Source organism: Varroa jacobsoni, unplaced genomic scaffold (assembly GCF_002532875.2).
Source record: "Varroa jacobsoni isolate VJ856 unplaced genomic scaffold, vjacob_1.0 scaffold_39, whole genome shotgun sequence".
Taxonomy (NCBI): domain Eukaryota; kingdom Metazoa; phylum Arthropoda; class Arachnida; order Mesostigmata; family Varroidae; genus Varroa; species Varroa jacobsoni.
Window position 1 is genome coordinate 350081 of NW_019212941.1, and position 22229 is coordinate 372309.

Genomic DNA, 22229 nt, shown 5'->3' on the forward strand with positions numbered 1-22229 from the left:
GATCGTTCGGCCAGAATCTTTAGAGAATTAGATTCCAAAATCTAGTTGAGTTGCGTTTGTTGCTTCTGTTTTCCATCGACACTCGCCTACTGCCTTATCGCGGCACATATTGAAATTAGCCTTTAATCTCTGAGCAGACAACTGAGTAAATATAAATATCTAACGCAAGCATCTGGCAAGGGTCGTGTGTACACGTATACGCCAAAACGTACACCTAATTGCTTAACGATAGCGAGCCATCTATGTATATATATATTGTATGTGTATAGTGATTTCTGAAATGATGGCAAGGTTTCTGTCTTCCTGGCCGATTATGTACAGTCTCATGTCAATACCTAATTAATTCACCAGCTTCTATTTTAAGAGCCCAAATGTGACAGATACGAACGAATACTAGTACAACTATAAAGCCACAACGACGGCACATCCGGAAATATGCTCGTTTGAAAAGTGCTGGCGTTACACGCCATGGCCCTGCGCCAGTCGCCAATGACTGACCAGCGACTGCGCAGCCATCCGTAATTCTTGTAGACCCATTTTGAATGGGCGTTTTTTGATGTCAAAGCCAAAAACATTTTTGCTTCCTGTTTTGTTACAGCCCCACATTTTCGTCAACTGTCGGAACGCTTCGAGTTATTATCACTGGCGCTAACAGCGTCGCGTTGGACTAAGCGAGAGTCGCATATTGCCTCGTTCGATAGTTCTAGCTATTGTGTTAACTTAAAGTGATAGCTGCAGACGGAATAAATTCACAATATATTCCCAGTTATAGTCCACAGATTATCTGAAGTACTTCCTTGCTGATTAGCAAAATTTGGCTCAGCACAAATAAAAAGATGCTATTTAGATGATCTATTACAGATTTGCTTTCTATCTCCTTACATATATATATATATATATATATATATATATATATATGTATAGCAATTACCCGGTATAGGCGTGATTTGCGGCTCAACGTTGATCCGGGGGAACTGTGGTATGACGAAGCTTAGATCACTTGTTACATGTTGGAGAGCTTTGTGAATCTTCGACATTTAGGCAAATTCGATCTTTGGGTAAATCAATGTTATTAGCTTGAAATAACTATTCTTCGCGTCATATTCTTGTCGCGTATGTACGATGAATCGGGAGTATCATTTATTCGAGTACTTAGCCAGTATATATGTGCGAGGTCTTTATCCAAGGAAAGACAGCAGATAAACTAGTAATGGTAACATCAAGTAGGCAGATTCAATAGCAACACTCAATAAAAGAAGCTAGGTAGGAGAAATGGCATAGGCAGCTATGCAAAACTGTGGCCTTTGTACAACTCAAATAGCTAGAGTTATATAGACAGCCTTTATCGCCAATCAGAATCCATATGAACCCCAGTTGCCTTTTTTAACCCAACCGTTCATAACAGGCCAGACATGCGCCTACCCGCGACCCAGTTCAAAGAGTTGGGGGAACGTTTGCTAGCTTGCTGTAGCTTTTAGAAGCGCGCCGTTTAGCCCTCAGTGTCTTGCTGCTGCTGCTGCCGATGGGGAAACGGATTGATCCTGAAGAGAGAGTTGGTAACCCGCAACACCCCACATAGTTTCCCTCGTTTTGTTGTTATCACTAGGCCAAACACAGCCCGCTGTCTGAGTTAGAAGGGAAAATCGGAACAGACGCGAGACGCGCCCTCAACAACAACAGCTCAACCAAATCCCGAATGCAAAGCGTTACCTCGCTACGTCTATCAACGGTTCTGCGGTTCAATCTACAATAGTTGGGATGACCAGCGACCGAGCTAATGGCGCCAATCCTGAATAAATAGAAAAAACGTCTTCTCTTTTGCAAACGTTTCCTTCTTTTACCATTATCTTCCGCGCCGGAAATGTGTTCCACCGCAACGGAAAATAAGGAAAATAATGATGTTAATGCGATTCACACGAATACAAATATTCAAGCAGATACGTATGTAGGTTTGTGCTTGTCTGTGATTTTTTGTGCTTCGCTCAGGATGTGTCTGTATATATGCGCGTTTTAAAAACTGCATGTTTTTATTAGCGTGTTTTATTCGTTCGCTAATTCAGCTCTTGCTACAAAACTTTCTGTTGACACAGATAAATACGATGGGCTTTGGGCTATGTTAAACTTTGATTCTGTCTTTGTGTTGATATCCTCGAACGTCAGTAACTGGGATTCATAGCGACAATTCATGTAGAAACGAACAGACATTTTATTGCTCGCGTAAACCTCTGCGCTAGTGTCTTAGGGCTACGTTTAGTTTTCTAATGCTTAAACGCTATAGCCATTTAGAAGAACAGTGCGACAGATATAGATCTGTGAAGTGTGTATTTTTTACGACCATAAGTAGTTGACTTTCTTTGGTTTCTTTTGTCGCGCTTGCCGTGACTGCAAGTTGGCCAGAGATGCACGTACACGCAGTGATAACAGATGTGTATGGGTTAGCGTTCGTTTTTACGGCATCTATATATATATATATATATATTGTTGTCAATGTTAATTTTCATGCTTTACGTCTGGTACTTAAACCGTTAAGCATTACTTCCCCAATTCAGAGTTATTGAATTGAACAAACAAATGAGTGGCCTACTGCGCTATCACGGTGTTAAAATTACATTATAATGGACAGTTACGTTTACGTGAACACTGAAACGTAGGGTTTCACCATCTAATAGTCGATAAGGGTCCATATCGAAGTGATGAGGACGTGAAAAAATTATATGTTGCTTATCAATAATGATAGAGGTTGCGCGACCCACAATATTTTCACTAGGCCTTTCAGTTACCTCTAGCCGCCTCTTTCGTATTCTCTTGGTGGTGACTCAAGAGTGCTTCCCAGGATCCTATTATCTCACGATGTAGAGCGTTCATCGTGCGTATGCATAACGCCACACAGTAGTGATAAAGTGAGCATGATAAGTTAATGGCGATGTACTGAATTGCAATCGTAACTTACTGCCATTTGTTACACCACCGTTTGTCGCAAGTATCATACTTCAAAAAAAAAAATAGACCGTTACCAAGCAATCGAGTACAAGATTTAGGTCGTTTGTGCCTCAAAAAAAAACTCACATCTTTGTAAACGTCCTTTATTGGACGTCTCATTAGGCTCGAGAAGCCCTCGAGAAGAGTTTTTATACTTTTTTTCACGTTGAAGTCGCGGCTGTGACGAACTACTGTATGATTTATTTTAACAGAGAAGTAAATTTTTTTCGGTTGAATATGGCAGGCCCCCGGTATTTGTGTACGTCAGTTGAGGCATAGCGGACCCCCCATCACGGGGACAGTCTGCGCTTCTTGTCCACCTGGCGGTTACATCAAAGTGATATAATTACTAGTCTCTGCAGTTATTGTCTGCGATATATTTGCATCGGGACAATCATGGTAGCTGTTCATTAGCATTACTGATATTACTCTTATGGCTTTATTTATCCTCCGCTTTATCGATCCCTTGAGTATAGTGACTCCACTGAAAGCGGTAAGTGAACGATTCCTACTGCTTTACTGACTTTTCTACTGAACCCTTGCGGCCTGACTTTATCACGGCATGGCTTCCGTGACTCGGATGGTTCAGACGGTATCTGGCGTTCGTTTTACCCGATAAAACTGTTTCTTATCTTATGGAGAAAGTTCGCGGAGGCCTGCCGAGATACTATGCTGAACATGTGCGCAGTGGTAGCAGTAGTGGCCATAGAATTGCACAGCTCGGAAAGAGATAAAGTCCTAATCTTAGCCCTGCGACCAGTGGCCAACCGAACGTTGAACAGAGGGTATCATGGCTATGCATGCAAGCGTACGGTCATCGAAGCACACAGCCTACGCCCGTAGTGCTCATCGAAAAGCACAATGCACAATTGTGGTAGAATTTGCGCAGTGGGTCGACCCCACTATGATGAAAAACGATCTCAATCACTACATAGTAACTGTTGATAGTTTGAACGTAACATATAGGATTCTGGGTTCTATTGTCGATGAACTGTTAAGCGAACTCTATGGGACCTTTCTGGCTAGTTCCTTATGTGATGTTTCCGTCCATCTGATTGTCTTCAAGTTCAACGGGGCTTCTTATTTGACAGAACGTTCTTCTTCATTTTGGATTTTCGGCTGGTTAGCCGTTCTTAGTCTCGTCTTTTCTTCGGTTGCGTCTGGTTTCCTAAATCAAAGAGCACCATCAGATTATTCATTTGGTCCATCATCAATGACCGACGTGATTTTAACTCTAAAGCCAATATTAACCAGAATGGTAAGCGAGTAGTCAGCGGCAACGGGCGACGACTTGGAACGCCTCGTCGCGATTCTTATCAATCAGTTAGGTTGCTCCAAGCACCGAAATCAGTGATCTAATGTTATTACGCTTTTAATTCATGCCTTGGTCGTAAGTTCATCTATTTTTGTTGTTTAACTTTTCTTCGGCAGCGATAAAAAAATAATGGCTATGCAAAATATATTGACGCTGGCAGAAACTTCAAGATGGCTAATTACGGTAAGCAGGTCCCGTATATTGCGCTGTGAGATTTGGCAGTTTTTTTTTGAAGATTAGAAGGAAAGTTCATTTAACTTGAACTAGCCCCCCATAGCACGGTGTGGTGAAGCATCAGACGTTCGCTTAGTGTGTAAATGGGGACCTATTTTTTCGATGAAGATGTCCAGCGGAAAAACTTACAAAAGCTTGACAATTTCTGCGCAACAAACACTGTTGGTCACTGTATCTGCGGCACGATAGATGCATAGCATGGAAATTATGTATCATCAGCCGGTTAATAAACAATAACTGTGTACAATACAAATGTGAAAAAACATCACACAGACGTTTAACGTGCTTTTTTTGCCATTTTCAATTGAGCGCTAATCATTTAAGCCCTTTCTTTTATCAACCGTGCTTATTTAACGGTTTCTGGCGTCGTGTGCCAATACGCAAAATGTATATCGCCTAATTATGCTTAACTCCGACCGTCGATTCTGCAATCACTAGCACTCACTGCAAGCTGCGGATCAATCGTGGCTGTACATTTACGCTTCTCTCTATGTGGACTATTACTACCTTCAGATGGCTGGTTCTCAGCGCAAAAGGAATGGTGTATGAGCCCCGTTTTGAACCTGAACCATTTCACATGCCTTCAAGTCCGGTAGGCAAATGGGTTACCACTGCATCATTATCGGGATAACTAGAACTGGTGCACTTCAAGTTAACGGCGCATAGAAAAGAAAATCATTCGGCGTAAGCACGACAACGTTATCGTAAGGTTCTGCTTTTATCACTCATTTTTTTTTTAGAAATTAGTGCGCCCTTTACCGTAGTGTCGACTAGTCGCCTTGACCGTTACTGCTATCTTCGCCAATGTCGTCGCCATACGCTCTCTCTATCCCCTCCGTGACGTGTTTAAACTACTCTTATTTACCCTCATTTATTTCGTCAGTCTGCCTGATTCATTCACAGATTCATTGACGAATCACCAACAGCAGCCGTTTATGATGGAGTTACGGAAAAATGTGCGCGCTAACCGCCAAAATATGAGTTGTATAAAATATAAAGTGGAAAAACATAAAAAAGCGTAATGTGGACTGGACGGTTGGTTGGCGATTTTCTTCCGCGGTCGATCACTCGCAGACCTCACCATATTCTCTTCTCGCGCAGCTGCATTACCTGCCGCTAGTGCTTTAGTAGTAGCTCATTCATCATTGTACGATGCTAATAATGGTCATTGTTAGCCGTTACTGTGAAGGTTGCGACGACAAATTCACGATGGCGCTCCACAATAGGGGTGATAGTGGTTATGGCCGCGGTGTATTTGACGGCCGTCCACTCCGTCACCGGTGGTGGACATCAGTAAAGAATCAGATACCCTTTCGCTCAGTTTTCTTTTTGCTGATATATGCTGACACTTTGTTGTCATTTTTATTTAGGATAATAGTGTAGTGAGTACCATAAAATATAGCACATCAATGATGACTTCTGCTGCTGGAATCGGCGACAGTGACGCGATGCGTTTAGGGCAGTGCGCCACTAGCACCACCTGTTGTCCGTTCGAAGCAACGCTACTTATCACCTGATGGCAGCAGACTATAGGGCAAACGGGAGCCCACATAAAATTGTCAACTGCCGAGTTAGCAGCAGCAGGAGGCGTAAAGTGAGGAATACGAAGCTAGGGACGACGCAGTACAAGACGGGTGAAGCTATCTTCTTTTTCTTTCCATTGTTTGTTGTTGTCGCTGTTGTCAAGCTCATCTGCGTTAACAGCACTGCTGTGTCCAGGTGGATGTTGCTTATAATATTAGCTTTTTTATCCAAGCAGCAAATCTACCCCGTCGTTGCCTCAGTCAGAACGACAGCCTCTACCGAGACTGTAAAGTACTTCCTTGAACACTTTTTGAATTTTCTTATATATTCAGTTATTTCAGTTGGTATAGGAAAGAGCTAGCTGACACGTTTCTCCTACTAATGGGTTAATTAAAGGTTAGAGTTATTTCACTTGATCTTTCGCTAGAAAGGATCCATATATGGAAAAAAAAAAGCTTACAACATTACCAGTCCGAATAAAATGTTGATATGATCGTCTTATTAGTTAATTTTTTCATTTTGCCTTCTAGATGTATCTGATACTCACAAGGGACGCGTACCTGATCGGCATATATACCAATGAATAGTGCAGATACAAAGATCACAATTAGTGTTTTTTTTTTTCGAGGCTAAAACGAGCAGGTGAAACAGCTGTTACCACTTAAGTTTTATTAGTATTTTTTTCCCGCCCAAAGGTGAGCAACAACTATGAAATTCTGACAGTTCCGCTTATGTGCAATTATAAAATGGGTTCATGGGGAGGTACTTGACTTACTTTAACTATCTATTACATAGTGTCTGTGTGTTATAGTTCCGCAAAATTCATTACTCTGCGTAGTCGGTGAATCCTTTTTGCCAGCTCAATCAGCGCCGTACCATTTTGATTCATCGAATGTCATTGGAAATGGTCGGGCACAGTTTCAATTCAAAAAGATTGTTGCTAGAATAAAAACAGAGATTTGCTGCCGGTAGATAAAAATCCTCTGTCGAGCCTTACGAACTCATTGGCTCTGCTACCGTCGTTGGAGGATGTTTTAGGAACGGTTTTATTTACTCGAATGTAGCTTCTATAGCAAGCAGATGGTTTGCGCTCGATATTGAGTCGACGTTGTTTTGATTGTTGAATCCAGTATATGTGGCCAAAGTCCTCGTACCTACACAGACACACACACGTGTGATGTCGGTATATTTATACACAAAAAACTTATTCTTTTTGATGGCTCAGGAATGTGTGACTATGCAAGCGAGTTACTTTACACGGGGCGGTTGGCCTGACCGGCACCACTTCCTTTCTAGCAGATTCCAAGGGAGCTAGAGAACCTTCTAGACTTCGTGGTCTTTGTTTTTCGTTGTTGTAGCTTATCGAGCAGACCAAAAACGCGATTCTTTGCACCGATTCTTTGTATCCCTATTCCCCTTTGATTCATCCATCTTTCACATTGGAGCCGCTCATAGTAATGTACAATATTGAATAGCAACACCTCCTGGGTGCAGAGGAACAACGTTTTTATGCGGTGCTGGGATCTAACTGTTCGTATATGTGTGCGTGTGTCTCAGAACCGCTTTGATTGATGCAAGTGTAATACGTCTGCGTTGTAAGAATATTTGTTAACTATACCATGAAAGGTAGAGACCTTTTTTCGCACCTTTAGTCTGCTGAAAGCGACGTAATAAGACGTGAATAGCCCTGGCAAAATAGCGAGAAGGGGATAGTGGGCAGTCAATTTGGCGACGAACAACCAGCCAAACTATGCCGGTCGTAATTGCATCGTTTGGGACGTATATTGAAGCCCACCGATGGGTGGAAGTCATGTAAACGCCAAGCCTACCTATGGATTTTCCGAAACGAAATTCGTCGTTATCGGCCAACATCATCGCAGCGAAAGACTGATGTAGTTCTAATCGAAGTAATGCTTTCGTTCTGATGAACATACGCTGAACAGATTTCGAGTAGAACGTTTTTATATGGAAAGAAAACGTTATAGTCGTAGAAAGCAATATTAGGTTTTCCTAACATTTGTATGTATAAAGAGCCCCTTCTTCAAAGTACAGTGAATAAAGCATGTCGAACTAACTCGTAGTGACGGTGTTCCGCATCTAAAAGTACGAGATTTAAAAAAAATCATATCGAGCGCCGTTTTGTAACGCAAGATTTCCGCGCTCTTAACCAAGAACAATAGGTAAAGCGTTAATTGTACGCTGCTAAAAATGAGGTGACTGTGACTTTTATTTTCACGAAGTTATGTTATATGAGGAATCGCAATAAGTTTACAGTTATTCAATACGAGGATCAAGGAAACATTTGGGTAGCGACGCGTCATTTCCGATTGGTAATTGGTACTAACAATGAAGTAGCGATGAACAGGCGTCCCTGTGGCATTTTCATGTTACTTCAATGAAGAACAACAAACCTAGCTTACAACCTACTGCAGCGCCACCTTTAGCCTTCTTATACGATGTCGAACGGTCGCCCGACACGAGCTGAGCTGATTGTTCAGAGGACCTGGCTGTCGCAGCTGTAAAAATATGCCGCAAGGGGTGATGTGTATCCACAAAAAGCATTTGACGCTGGTCAATTGAATCGATGATCGTTCCTTTTAGGTCGCGTCATATCGCTATGAACTTTCTATTCAGATGAACTCTTCATGAAACATCAATGATTGGTTCGCGGCGCGTTTCGCTGCTGAGCCCTCGCTCTCGAAAAAGTTCGTTTGGTAGTTGAGTGAAAGTTTGGACATGAAAGTTGTTACTTCATTGTTCACGCGTATAGTTTTACTTGTGTGCCAATGATTTCTACCACGTAGCATATTCGCTACATACGGAGCTGACCATGATTTTGGTCATAATGGCACCCGCTGCGGGTGTCGCATACACAAAGCGACGGATAAGAGCCTGCCCATATAATCGGATGACGGCAAATCCCATAGGACATCGTGGACACTTGAGCGTTTTCCAGCTTTTTATATACATAATGTGTCTATATCGGTACAGCAGCGGCTGTTGAATATTTGTGTGATAAGCTACCCACTTGTCTATAACTGTTGTTTCTAGACATGCTGCCGTTGAAATTTAAACATCTTTAAACGCTTTTTCTGCTCGCTTGTCGAGACGTCAAATGCTAACGATCTTTTATAAAGCTCTTAGCCGCCACTTAATTCGACTATAGCAAGACACGAATTTCATCGAATGTTCTGATTAGACGCGTAGCTGGCCAATGTAACTATAGCTTTAGCACGGAAAAATGCAGCCACGCCAAGCTATGATATATACCTCTTGGACAAACGAATTGGTAATGCGCTTTAGAATATTTGCTAACAAAAGCTCGGTAATGCTGGTGAAAAGCGACAATAAATATGGCGTCTATATTCCACCCCCCCACCCCCCACCGCCCCCCCGCCGTTTCAGCTAAAGCCATCCGCCTCCAGCCATCGAACGCTGTAAACTTAGCCCTTTGTTTGCCAGCTTGATATCATATTTTTTGATTGCCTTCCCAAAAGAAAGTGACTGTTCGATGAGCGCAAAATCAGCCAGTAAACACCTTTGCCGCTTATAATGTCCCACTAGCCGTCCCCATCCGCTGGATAGAACCGTGACCGTAGCCCCAGCCAGCAAAGACAGCCAAGTGCGTATAATAACCATAGTAAAATATACTTTGGAAACAAAAAGCCGAAGGCATCGGCTGAGCGATGAACTGCTGCGTAGGCTGTAACAGTCAACTCTTAATACATCGTTTTATCTATTTAAGTTTTGCCATTGTCTGGTTACTATGTGGAGTTAAGTCATGCTTATTAGCACGGGCCACGATCTTTGTACGGCATTTGATGTGGATAAGCCAAACAAGTCATTTGTGAATTTCGATTGCAAGTTATGGTGCTATTTCGGAAGCTTTGCAAGGGTCGAAATGATAAGATTTGTCGAGGAGACGCGTGTCCGGGTCTACAGAAGCCATGTTGATGACTATGTGTATATGCTTGTTATTGGTACACACGTGCCAATGATTATGTAGCGCTTCCGGTCACTCTCTATTGCTTGACCAGATCCTGTTTAGCAAAGCTGTCTTCAGATAAATTTAACTTTATATAATCGATTATTTTCGGATGCAGCATTTATCAAAGACGCTTTGATATATCTATTATGCGAAGTTTGGTATCGCACTACAGAAGTAAAAAATATAGCCTGAATAAATATCTACCATTAAAGTCTCATTAATGTAGAGCTACCATACTTATATAATTGAAATTGATTCCAACGTTGGCTGTATTAAAACCAAATGATTCTGTCGCTTGCACATGCGCGATCCGGTAGCCGAAATAAGCAACGATCAAACCTTATGGTACGTAGTTGTTTCCGTCTGTTGCCACATCCAACACGGTCTTCGTCGAAGTCGCCGACTCAGAAGAAAAGTGCGAACTGAACAATGAAGTTAATAAAAATTTGATTTGAAAAGATTGGAATCACAAACTTGGTAAAAAATAATCGTTTATCAAGAAATCTAAGTGCATAGCTTATAGACTGCCCGTCAGGGGTACCGGCTGTTTACGACAACTACGCACCACATGGGTTTTGCGATGATAGGAATTATGTGTCTCCACTCGTATGGGATATTACTGTGCATATTTTTTAGAAAAAATTGCATAGTGGGAAAGTCGTCTTCGGTCATCGTTGCGTACACACTCGTAGAGCCACAGAGCAGGTTTTCGAAAGTCTGCTAAATAACGGTAGGGGCCATTATGGCTGCCATAATGGCTCATTCCCACATCTTCATCCGCTGTTTAGACCTGATCGTTCCCCTTAGCTGCCTGAGGATACCTGCGAACGAAACTCTCTTTAGTTACATCTGTCTGTCTAGCTAATGATAACGCGGCTGTAGATTAAACTTCCATCACTTTTCATTGTTCGTCTACAGAATTCGTATTGAGACTCTGTAATTTGTAGCAGCTCGCCGATGACTTATCGGCTTATGTTCGCAATACGATCTGTGTATGTACGTATATTGCTGTATAGTTTTTTTTTGTTTAGTTACGTTCTAATTGCTTGAAACTAAAATGGCTTGCAAGAACTGATTTAACAACCTCATGCTTCCAACAGTCATGTCATATCTGTCAATAGGAGTGTGTCTCACGCGGACGAAGCATAGAAGCCCTTACAGAGGGCCTACTGGATCTCTGTGAGAGAGATTGTAGTAGAAAATAAGATTAGATAACGATTTTACGAAAGCACCTTTTGCCTTTATTGTATTATTATACCGCCGGCGGCGAAAAGCCCATCTAGTAAAAGTTGTCGTTATCATTACAATTCCGTAAATCTAATATGACGTGTCATACAGCGTAAAGTTATAAAATACGTGACTTGAAACTCGCTACAACATTATGATGCACGATAAAGTTAGTTCCCACTATAATTAAAAGCAAAGTGGCCGGGCTGTAACTTTATTCAAAATAATTCTCCTTGTTTATTCAGTGTTTGTTAGCTTACCGATAACGTTCGCCGAGTCCGGACCTAATTTCAGCTTGTCTTTGGTTTTTATGGGAAGCGCCAACTGCCAAATAGTAACAACGATTCAACTTAGGTCATCTTGAACTTTCCATTTTGCTTTCACATGCGATATGAGAAGCACGCGCAGTATGTGTAAAGCGTCATGTTTTTCATTCTTTCGTCAGTTAAAGTCCGTGAAAACAGGCCAAGGCATTAGCTAACTAGGGCCAGTGAAGCATCTTCATGAACAATACTCATTCAACAAACATCAATGTACTTCAGTTAGTAGTTAATGATTTTGCTCTTTTTAAGAGGGGAACAACACCCACCTTAATCTTGGCCATCTAATCGCCGAACTATTTCGTACTCTTGATCTCATAGATCAGTGACTCATTCGTTGTGTTCTTGTGTGTGCTTTTTCGGTTGTTTAGAAGGCGGCGGTGATGCTGACGATGTTGCTGCAGTGATCTGCAGCGGAGGAATCAATTCAATCAGAGACAGAAAGAAAGAAAGAAAGAAAGAAATAAACATGTTGTAGCCGAACAAAATTGACAAAGTCACCAGTTACAGAATTAGAAGCATTGCTACTATTTCAGCGGAAACAGTATAGCGACAGTTGTTTTATGGACCTAGCTAGCTAGCGTCACTAGCCCAGGCCGAAACCATTACAATTACTACTGCTGCCACTGGAGGGCCAAGCGAGTAAAACTGGATCCGAAGTTGATATCGAAAGTGACGGTAACTTTGCCGTTAGTGATCAAGACGAAAGCGCGGGCGGGACCCGGGGCAAAAGCGTGAATTATTCACGATGTGGCCGACCTTCGCGATTTTGTGCACCCCTGCGCTTTGAACACATCTTGGTCCTCGTTACTGTTAGATCCTGATCGTGGTTGTAATGATAGCAGTTTGCTTACGGTGTCACAAATGGTGGTGTCTAGCCTTCTAACAAACGCCTTGTATCTTTTTCCCTTCTCAGTTGTCACTCGTACCTCGTTGTACCCGTTGTTACGATGGTTTTGTGATGCGATATTATTCCGCTCTGCATAGCCGTACATCCATTGGCATATGTAACCAGTAAACAACCCCCAAAAATTTCAGCTATACGAACCTTAGCATTTGCATTCGCACTATTATCAGCCATGTATAGTACAATAAAGAGTGTATTGGTTTGTCCACGGCAGCCTGTCTGTCTGTATTAGCAGCAGCACGACGATCATTTTAAGCTCAGCCTGCATTGGTAGAGACTCGATGGGCCCTTGTTTACTACCAAGGACCCACACCTTCTCCCTCCGCGTCCCTTTCTGTTGGCCTGGTTTGCCGTCCGTCTGGCTGCGCCCATATGTCAGCTATATGCACCAGCAATGGCAGCATCAAATATGGAATCCTCTTTCTCAGGCTTCCGTCATTTCTGGCGGTCACCATCCGTAGTGGCTGCTGTTACTGGTGCTAGAACAGTTCTAGATGCAACAGCTGTAACCGAGTCCCACTAGTAACTATCAGTGCTGTTGCTACTGCTACTGCCCCTGCGATTGATCGGTCGGTCAGTCGATATCGCTCTGAAGCAACAAACGACGGATACACGGATACATATACGCACATAAAGGTAAAAGACTGGCCGGTCGTATCGTTTGATCTTTGTCGTCGCTTCTCCGTTGCCATCGGCCTAACTGGCGGCTCCTTCGTTACCGTTGTCCCTCATAATATTTGCGTCGCTTTTTTTACTTATCCTGTTGCGGTTGTTCTGATGGTAGCACAACGACGTCACCGTGAGCGTCGCCGGCCGCTACTGCTCTGATGACGGCAGCAGCAGTTTTCCCTCCCTGCGAAGAACCCCCACACATTCGTTCGTGCAAGTGTTAATTCATGCGCGCGCTCAGTCTTTCTTGCTTGCTTGTTTGTCGGCTAACCGGCTTGCTCCTCCTTGCTTACTCGTTGCATGAATCATTGTTGCTTACTTTCCACTGGAAGACGACGGGTAATGTCCATAACGTGCCAGTATATTGCCGCCTCTTACCGGCCGTTACGGTGACGTTACGGCGGAATCTAATTTGTCAGTTACAGTCGCCACCGTAGCTTTCTACCGTTCACTATTAATTCTACTGTTCATGATTGCATGGACGGATACAACCCGTTTAGTCATTGTCCAGCGAGGTACGTCTGTTGTTGTTGTACGGTTGTTGATTAGGTACAGCACTTGGTCACTCATTAGTTCCGTGGCACCCTCTAACGCCCGCCGGCCGATCTGGCAATTTCGACGACGCTAATGATGGCATAACTGGTGACAGAGTTTCTGTACTTCTAGCGGAAAGTACGACAAAGCTGCTAGCGCTAAGTAAATCATGGACGATGACAGGGTTCCAGAGTTACGGTGGTCTATTACGCTATTGTTGGCCTGACGCAAGAAACATCGCCATCCTAGTACAACGAATCCAGCTCGGCGAAACTCCGCAGGATTGACGCAGTGACAATCACCAAAGGTGCAGTTGTTGTTGTCGCTGCTATAACGCCATCTTTGATGTCATGTACATCATCAGACCAGTGTACCGCTGGTAAACCTCGCGGAAACGTTTCGTCCTGTCACATCTAGCTGAACATCTAGCTAGTTGAACATCTAGCTAACGCTGTAAAAACTGCTATGGCTGCTTCAGCTGGCGCTGGTGGCAGCGTCTGAATAATTTTCGTATTCGTTTCTGCTGCTACGAACGCGATCACATCTGCAACAGCAGCTGGTGCTACAAGAACTGTGAAAAAGATTAAGGTGTTAAGGTGTAAACTGTTGTTAGCCACCAGGCGGAATAAGTTCGCTAACAATATTCTATGATGAAGGTAGCTGTGCGTTGTTCGACATTATCGCCATCACCGAAAATTTCACCAGACAAATTAGGATAAGAGATGACAAGAAGCACTACTGCAATTATACGAAAAGCGAAGGCAAGTCGACTGGATCGGTAGAAACATCGACGAATCGATGGATTTCACTTGTCGGTGTCTGTGTGCCTATACGTTTTCTTTATTTCCGGTTATCTACCCCTCATTCGGTGATTACGATTGCGGCTGCAGCTGTACAGATTGGTGAATTCTGCGGGGATTTATTTCTAATTGGGACAGTTGTAGTACTGCGCAATATGACTAACTCAATGCAGACGAAGCTTTGAGTCAACCAGCGACAGAAGGTAAAGGCAGACAAAACGAGCGAAGAACAAGAGGAGCAGGCGACAATGAAACACGGCTGGGTAAAGAATATAATGAACAACCAAGGAGCAAAGAAGCTGCATTTGCGGTGCGACGCCGACTGCAGAGACAATCGGTTGCCATATTGATTTCTCTGTGCAATTGTTTCTACGAGGAGACCAACACTTGGTTATGTGCTATGGCGTAACCCAAATTAACTATCATAATTTTCGTTAACTTCAGCCTCATCTCTACTATCTAACTTGTTGAGGGCTGGCGAATTGATTCCGATCTACACAACGTTCTCGTTGGTGGTAAAACATTGGGGAGTGGTCACGTTACGCTTCATTCGAACAGCAAATGGCGCCCTAAACGAGGATCAGGTCATTGAACACAGCGTCCAAAGGCCCCGGCGAAGATCTCTTTGAAAAATCGGAGTGACGTTGGTACATACGACTGATATGAATTTTCGTTTACAGCCTTTGTTGAACCCCCCAAAAAAAAAGAAGATAATTATTGCACTGACCGTGTGTATATTGTGCTTGCCCAACAGCGTCTAATCAGTTCGGCTAAATATGGCCGGATACGGATTGTGTCGAACCAGAAAAAAAAAAACAGGACCCGCCATGAACATGAACGTATGATAAATAAACTATAGGCAAGAGATGTAGATAAATGAAGGTTTTGAGAAGACAACGGCCGTCGTTAGAGCTACTACGAGTTTTTGCAGATGCGAATCCAGTTCAGTATACGAAATCCACATGTGTATAGTGGAAACATAATAGCAACAGAGCTCAACAGAGTCAAAATATGCAACGGAGTGTTCGAACGATGATAAAACAGTGTTAACAAGCCAACGATTTGTTCTGGATGAAGGCGTCACGCTTGATTCTATTACAATTTCTCGGTTTGTTGTGTGTGTGTGGGTGTGCTTCTTTACCATTAAAAGTGTACGGCCAACATCGGAAGAGTAAAGGGAAATCGTTTTCACTGCTGAACGGGAATTGACACAAATGAGCACCGATTAACTTTTGAACGCGGCTAAGTTGTCTAGCGTAGGATAAGCGCCATGTTAGAGCTCTTTAACCTATTCGCCAAGTAAAACGTACTTCTCCTACCGTCGCTGCTGTCGCAACTAAAAGTTTGAACATCCCAGGCTTAACAATGGGGTCTGGGCCTGTTTCCGAAGGATATTTTACCCGCTTCGATCGCAGGTTTCGAGTACGTTATACGATCAGCTGTGTTGAAATTTTCGACGGAAGACAAACATTGTCTTGTTTTACTTGTTTTATGATGCTATCGATATTGGTCATATTTGCGCTAGCTTTATCTGTTTACCTGTATCTCAATTAATTTCCCGCGGTTTTCCTTTTGTGTTATTTCTAGTATCGCTAAACTGCGATTAGAAACATCCACATGTGTCTCAAATGCACCCTTAGCATTAGGACGGCTCTACCGCTAACAATATTTGCATAGATACGTGAACACTTTTTTAATCCAATAATAGAATGGAACCGTACGTAGTACCGGTCTTTCTGTTTTGAGTTTTACGTCTGGTATCGCCGTTAGCCATTCAATGAGATAGACGGCTGGCTGGCTAACTGGCTGGCTCCCAGCACATGGAACAGAACATGGTACTAGCCTGGTTAAATTCAGGTTATGAGCTAATATTAAATTTTCAATAACTCCTACATATTGCCATCGTCAGGAAACCGTCTCCCAGGCTTCATCAAATGACTTCATACATTCAATAAGGAATACCTCTTTGCCAGTTTACAACACTGCTGCTTAGCCATAATCTATCTTTATAGTAAATCCTAACATAGCCCTAAAAACGTATTGTTGTTTAAATGATCATACATTACGTGTAATTTTAAAAACTGTACTTCTGTCTGTTTTTTTTATTCGCAGAGCTTTTTTTCGAAAAAGTCATTCAAGAACAACCCGCTGAAGAGGACAAAAAGTGTTACAAAGCTGGAGAGAAAGCGAACCTCGACCCTGCTTCGAGATCAAGGGTAAGTGTTTACCTTGTGTAATATTTAGTAATCTTTGTATATTTTGTAAGATGTCAACAGTCGTCCTAAAAGGATCGCCCTCTGTTCAAGCAGCGATTAGTGCTATTAGTCACCAACAAATTAGTTTGCCTTCAGAGAAGGGGCCGGGGCATTTGTAGAGGCAGATGCTTATTCTAGATACGATTACCGCCATATCTTTTCATAATAGAATATCACGGTAAAGAAGCGTTTATCGTCGCGCAGAAGTAAATGAGCCTGAAAGTGAATCAAAAAACGCTCTGCAGTTGTCGCCTACTTCTTGTCAATGGCGTCGAAAACGGTGCGGTACGTTAAGGTCGCATTAGGTCATCCGCTACCGAAGACGGAGACCTTTGGCCTTGTTTTGAAAGTAAAAACAAATTCACGGTATTCGCCTAAGATACAGGCATGGTCAGAAGGCTCCAGCGGCATTACATTTTAATTATACCTGTGTGCATTTAAAAAAAAAAGTTACCCGTTCATCGATTAAACGATCATTTAATGCCGCCCTTATATCTTCTCTGTTACGCCCAATTGGAAATTCAGCACTGGAACAGACAGCAACAGAAATCGGTCATTGACACCATTCGAAAACGAACTTTTGGCCTGTATTGATAAGTTTATATTCGTTGAAAAATCAGTGTTTGTTACAAACGTTTTTGCACTTTGTTGTTTTGCTACCCGTAGTGTAGTTGTGTCACTAAGTTTTACCGTACAAAAGTTTAGCATGTTGACTCTTCATTCAAGCGTGTTCAAGTGACAGCCAGTGTCTTATGTATATTTGTGAGAATTGTTTACAAAGCCACAGTGATGATTCAAGAATTTCGCATTACTATTTCACAAGGCGTTATACTGTTGTTTATATAGAGTAATTATCTTGGAGAGCGCCTAATGTTTCTTTTGATAGGGTAGCTGATCACGGGTGTCGAACGAATGTCTCCGTAGTTTGAGGGGGTAGCCGTGGCTCATATGCGGATATCGACCCCCTCCCCCCTGTATAACATAGCTCAACGTGACATTCTCAGATGAAACCATTCTGAAGATATAATATCTTATATAATATATAAAATATAATATAATAATAATATAAGTGGTAAATGTTTCTGTCCGAATAGTACTTGCCTTAGCTCATGTTTAGTCTCTATCATACCCTGTCTTCGTTTTATCCAAGCAACAGCACTACATACATGGCTATGGTGTCCAAGAAAATAGAAACGCCAGCGTTACTTGAACGAATGCGTACGTCAAATGTACGGCCGTTGAAATTTTTTTGTGTCAAGTAGATAACTTTGAAGATGGCATTCCGGTGTATTGTCCTACTTCATACCTTGGGCGGCGACATCATCATCACTCAGCGACAAGCTACAAGTACACCGATAAAAGAAGAATTTGAAAGCCTAAATGCACTATTGTTATCAGAGATCGATCTGATTGTTTACCCGTTTGCATTTTCCGTCTGATTCTGAGCTTCGTCAGCCTGGAGCGACTTGAGCATCTTCACAGCATTTGACAAGCCAACCATCTGACTTCACTAACAGTAGCTCAAAAGGAGTCAGTGGGCAAGTGCTTCCAGGAATAAAAATGTCCTATCTCTATTCGCCCTGTAAACCAAAATTCTCGGCTGTGGCCAAATTCACTCTGTGTGCTATTCGTTTTTCTATCTCTGGGTTGACAAGTCTGTTGTTATTAGCCATTGTTAGCACATTTTGCCATAATCTGATTTTCGTTCGATTCACTCGTCCTTCTTTTCAGTTTCTTGTCCTCAAGTCAGCATTGATTAAAAAGGACATCGACGGATGGGCAGTTAGACGTCACTATGACGCTCATGGGATTATCATAAACACGGTCGATCGACCAAATTGACCACCAACGACTGATTAATTAACTCGAGCCGATAGTGAAACGCCCTGTCGCATCTTTTTGTTAGTTGGTTCGGTGTTGCTCAGGTGTTTATTTCTACTACTTTCCATGAACCTGTTAAATCTTTTTCCCGTTTTTGTTTCTGCGGTTGCTGTTCCCAAAAGGTCTCTTGCTTGTCGACAATACTAGCAACAGCGCAAAGGGACCTGGCAAGCTGTAGTCATTAATGAGCGTTAATCTCTCGTTAGACACTTCGGCGCCTAGCGGGTAAAATTAGACCGCGTTTGATCGCTCGATGTCGGCGCCATTCGCGAGGCAGTGAAAGGGGAGAAAGATTGACGTTGTTGATCGACACAGATGACGCTTGCGATAGCCGTCAGCGCGATACACACAGCCCTGCCGCTGTAACTACCGTAAAGGTATCATTGTATTTGCACCTAGCCACAGATCGGCAGGGCATTCAATGATCTATGCGCGTATTTGTTGTATGTGTGCGTCCGTGTGTAAGCGTGTACATCTACGTTTGTGTAGTAGTTGTAACACGGCTTTGTAAACACTCGTCATTAAAAAATAAATCAATGAATTGATTTTCTGCTGATCCCCTGCCTATCCAGTTGTATCCTGTTATCGCTGGTAGAAGCTACGGCCGACATGTATCGAACAGGTCTTGCATAAATTCTTGTTGCGCTAGCCTGCTTGTGTTCAAGCAGGGGAATGCACGAGGGCGAGTTGCTTAGTGGAGGGAGGGGCGGGGGAGCAGAAGGGCAACAAAGCCCAAACTGAGTTGGCACAAAAAGCGGGTTCGACATGACGTAAATTTATTCGCATAGAAATCCCATTCTTCATTCACACGGTGCCATATCCACAAACCGGGCCGAGTCATCCGGCTGCGACAGTTGAACAGTATTTGCGGTTTAAAATTGCGTGCTTAGATTTTTACGTTTTGAAATTGCGCGCGTAAATGTTTGTTTTGAAATTGCGCGGGCATGATGTTTGCATTTTGAAATTGCGCGCGTAGGTCTGTTTCGCAGTTCGACGAAGAACGGAATAATAAGCGAGTTGTTTATTTTGCTACAGGACACGTTAGCTCCTTGATGCACTTAAAGATAGTAATTATTAACAGTAGAACTTGTTAAATCAGAAATGGCACAATAGAAGATGGTGTATAGTATACTTATACAACAGTAAGTATACTATACACCACCTTCTATAAGTAACAATAGAAGCTCGCAGGTTTCCAGCAAAAGGCCGATCGATTCGTTGATACGACACCAACGAAAGGAGTCGATTTAATTAATGATTGCCATTCGAAGGTTGATGAATGATAGGCTGTTTAAAAACCTCTCCAATGTACAAGTTTTATGGTAAAGTAAAAATTGGGCACTGTTTGTGGGCAGCGAACTCGGCCTACTAACACAGAAGTATAATGACGCTTACCTACTAGCGTGGTCCATAACGTGTAGCGTAGTTTCTCAGTTTGTTCTAATCAATAGCTATTCATGATGTATCATGACTTAGTGTACAGTTTAACAGAAGCACCAAGTTGAAACATAGATTTGTGGCCACATAGCTGTCAACAATATCTTCGCAGTGTTGCTGTTTTAAGTTTGCGTAAGCTTGGATATCAACACTACGCGCAGAGGCAACTATTTAGAGCAATAGTTGCTAGAACCAATCGTAATATATCGCGAAATATCCCGATTCGGCTAAGCAAGAATCTCGAAGTTAGCGATCGTAGACAAGCCTGCTTATAAGATTCCAGAAGAGATTAAGTATTTGGGCGAAAATGCAGAGTTATTAACTTAGCCGAACACTTACAAACGTGGCGTATTGTTGCCTGTACAGCTCGTATCAAAATCAAGATAATACCATTTGCAGGGATAGCAAAAGATGCAACGATCAAATGACAAAAAGAAACAAAAAATTATATTTAGTTGATTCTTGACTAACAGCAGCGACCCACCCACAAAACAGTACACAATGACGGCTCGAGCAGTAACCAAAGCAAAAAAGCGTGTTTGTTAGCCCCTTGTCACGAACTGAATGACGATTTCTACTGTTATCGACGTTGAATGAAACCGGGAGTGACTGCGCTTCTCAATTCCGTCCGCGCCTATGTTGAGCTGAACGGTCACGAACTACACACACACAAACAGGCCAGTTGGCTAGTGCATACGCTCGGTCAATCGGGCGGATGGTTTCTCGGTCGGTCGCTCGTTATTGCTTCATGTTATAACAGGACGTACGTTACAGAACAGACTCGATGCTGACCAGTATCGTTTTCGTCATTGCCGCTTTCCGCATCGTACTGTTTATGCTGTTGTCTTCGCTCAAGCTGAATAAGCGAAGCACATATGCCTGGCGAAAGAATAGGAGCTGTTTACGATCGTAGAATACAATTATAAATATATATATATATAAATAGATCTAGTAACAGTGTTGACGACCCACGGAACGTCATGCGCACATGGTACCCGCTGATAGACCAGGCAGAGTAAACTTAAAGAGAATAGTGATGTGCAGTGTTCGTATACGTGCCGGTGTATTAGTATTACAGTGAGTATTATCTATGGATAGACGGCTGGATCCATATAATATTAAGCATTTATACGAGTTATAAGAACAAATCAGGATTTTATCTCGTCTAAGCAGGCTTCTACGCTGCTGCTGTTGGTTTCACAGCTGTTAACAGCGGAATGCATTTTGCGAGCGGGCGAGCAAACGGAAGTGATGGTGGCGGTATAATAATTATTTAGTTGACAAAGATGTTTTAGCCCGGGAACGAGACAGAGGCATGGAAATGCAATAAGCGTTATCAATAGTGGAATTGAAAACTGTCAAAGGAATAACACATACAAATTGAACGGGAAAAGAAACAGAAACGGCGCTGCTGTATGAAACAAAAAGGGGAGAAGGGAAGGGTGAGCACGCGAGATTTGCAAATGTGCACGTCCACGAAAGGACAGTAGAATGTCATCAGCAGCAGCATGGCAAATACGGTTTTGCCAACGGGGCAAATATGCGATAGGTGAAGATTACTCCAATCACATAGAGATGGGCTAACGTATGCCATTGATTACACTGAGAAACTGAGAAAACGAAGAATATTGGAATTACACAGTTTTGCGATTTACAAGACCTGGAAATCTGATCTGTAAAAAAATCAATTCAATTTGGCTGATGTATTCGCGGCTTTTACTGTCAATGAAAAGGAAAGTAAAACTATATACTATGCCTTTAAAGTTTTATCATGTTCATTGGCTCACGGTATGCAGTGCATATACATGTATCTTATGTAAGAACTACAATTGTTTTCCATGTCCGATACCGTCCCATTAAGAGTTGATTCAAACAGTCAATCTTTCCAACAGAGCGAAGTGGGTCTACGCCCGGATTCGAACCTAGAACCTAAGCACCACGTTTCCCTAAGTTCACATCACTACCTCAATAACAATAATAATATCTCATAGGTAACACTTGGAATATTCATGGTAATCTAAAGTCGCAGTTCCAACTCGAATCCAATCATTTAGTGAGGTTAATATTTTTTACTTTTCAAAGCTTCTTTTTCGATCTGACATTTGCCCCTCATCAGTATTAGCATCTGCTCAGCATCCACGTAGCTTTTCTGTATATAT

The 22229-nt window shown here is 42.5% G+C and overlaps 1 protein-coding gene across 3 annotated transcripts in view; it reads left to right on the plus strand.

Moving 5' to 3' along the window:
* Positions 1 to 22229, plus strand: part of raskol (Ras GTPase-activating protein raskol) — a 166989-nt gene that overhangs the window by 121807 nt on the left and 22953 nt on the right. For all 3 annotated transcript variants that reach the window (XM_022832612.2, XM_022832644.2, XM_022832654.2), the window contains one exon: positions 16610 to 16713. In XM_022832612.2, coding sequence (XP_022688347.1) covers positions 16610 to 16713 — 104 coding nt within the window. The remainder of the gene's footprint in view (positions 1 to 16609; positions 16714 to 22229) is intronic.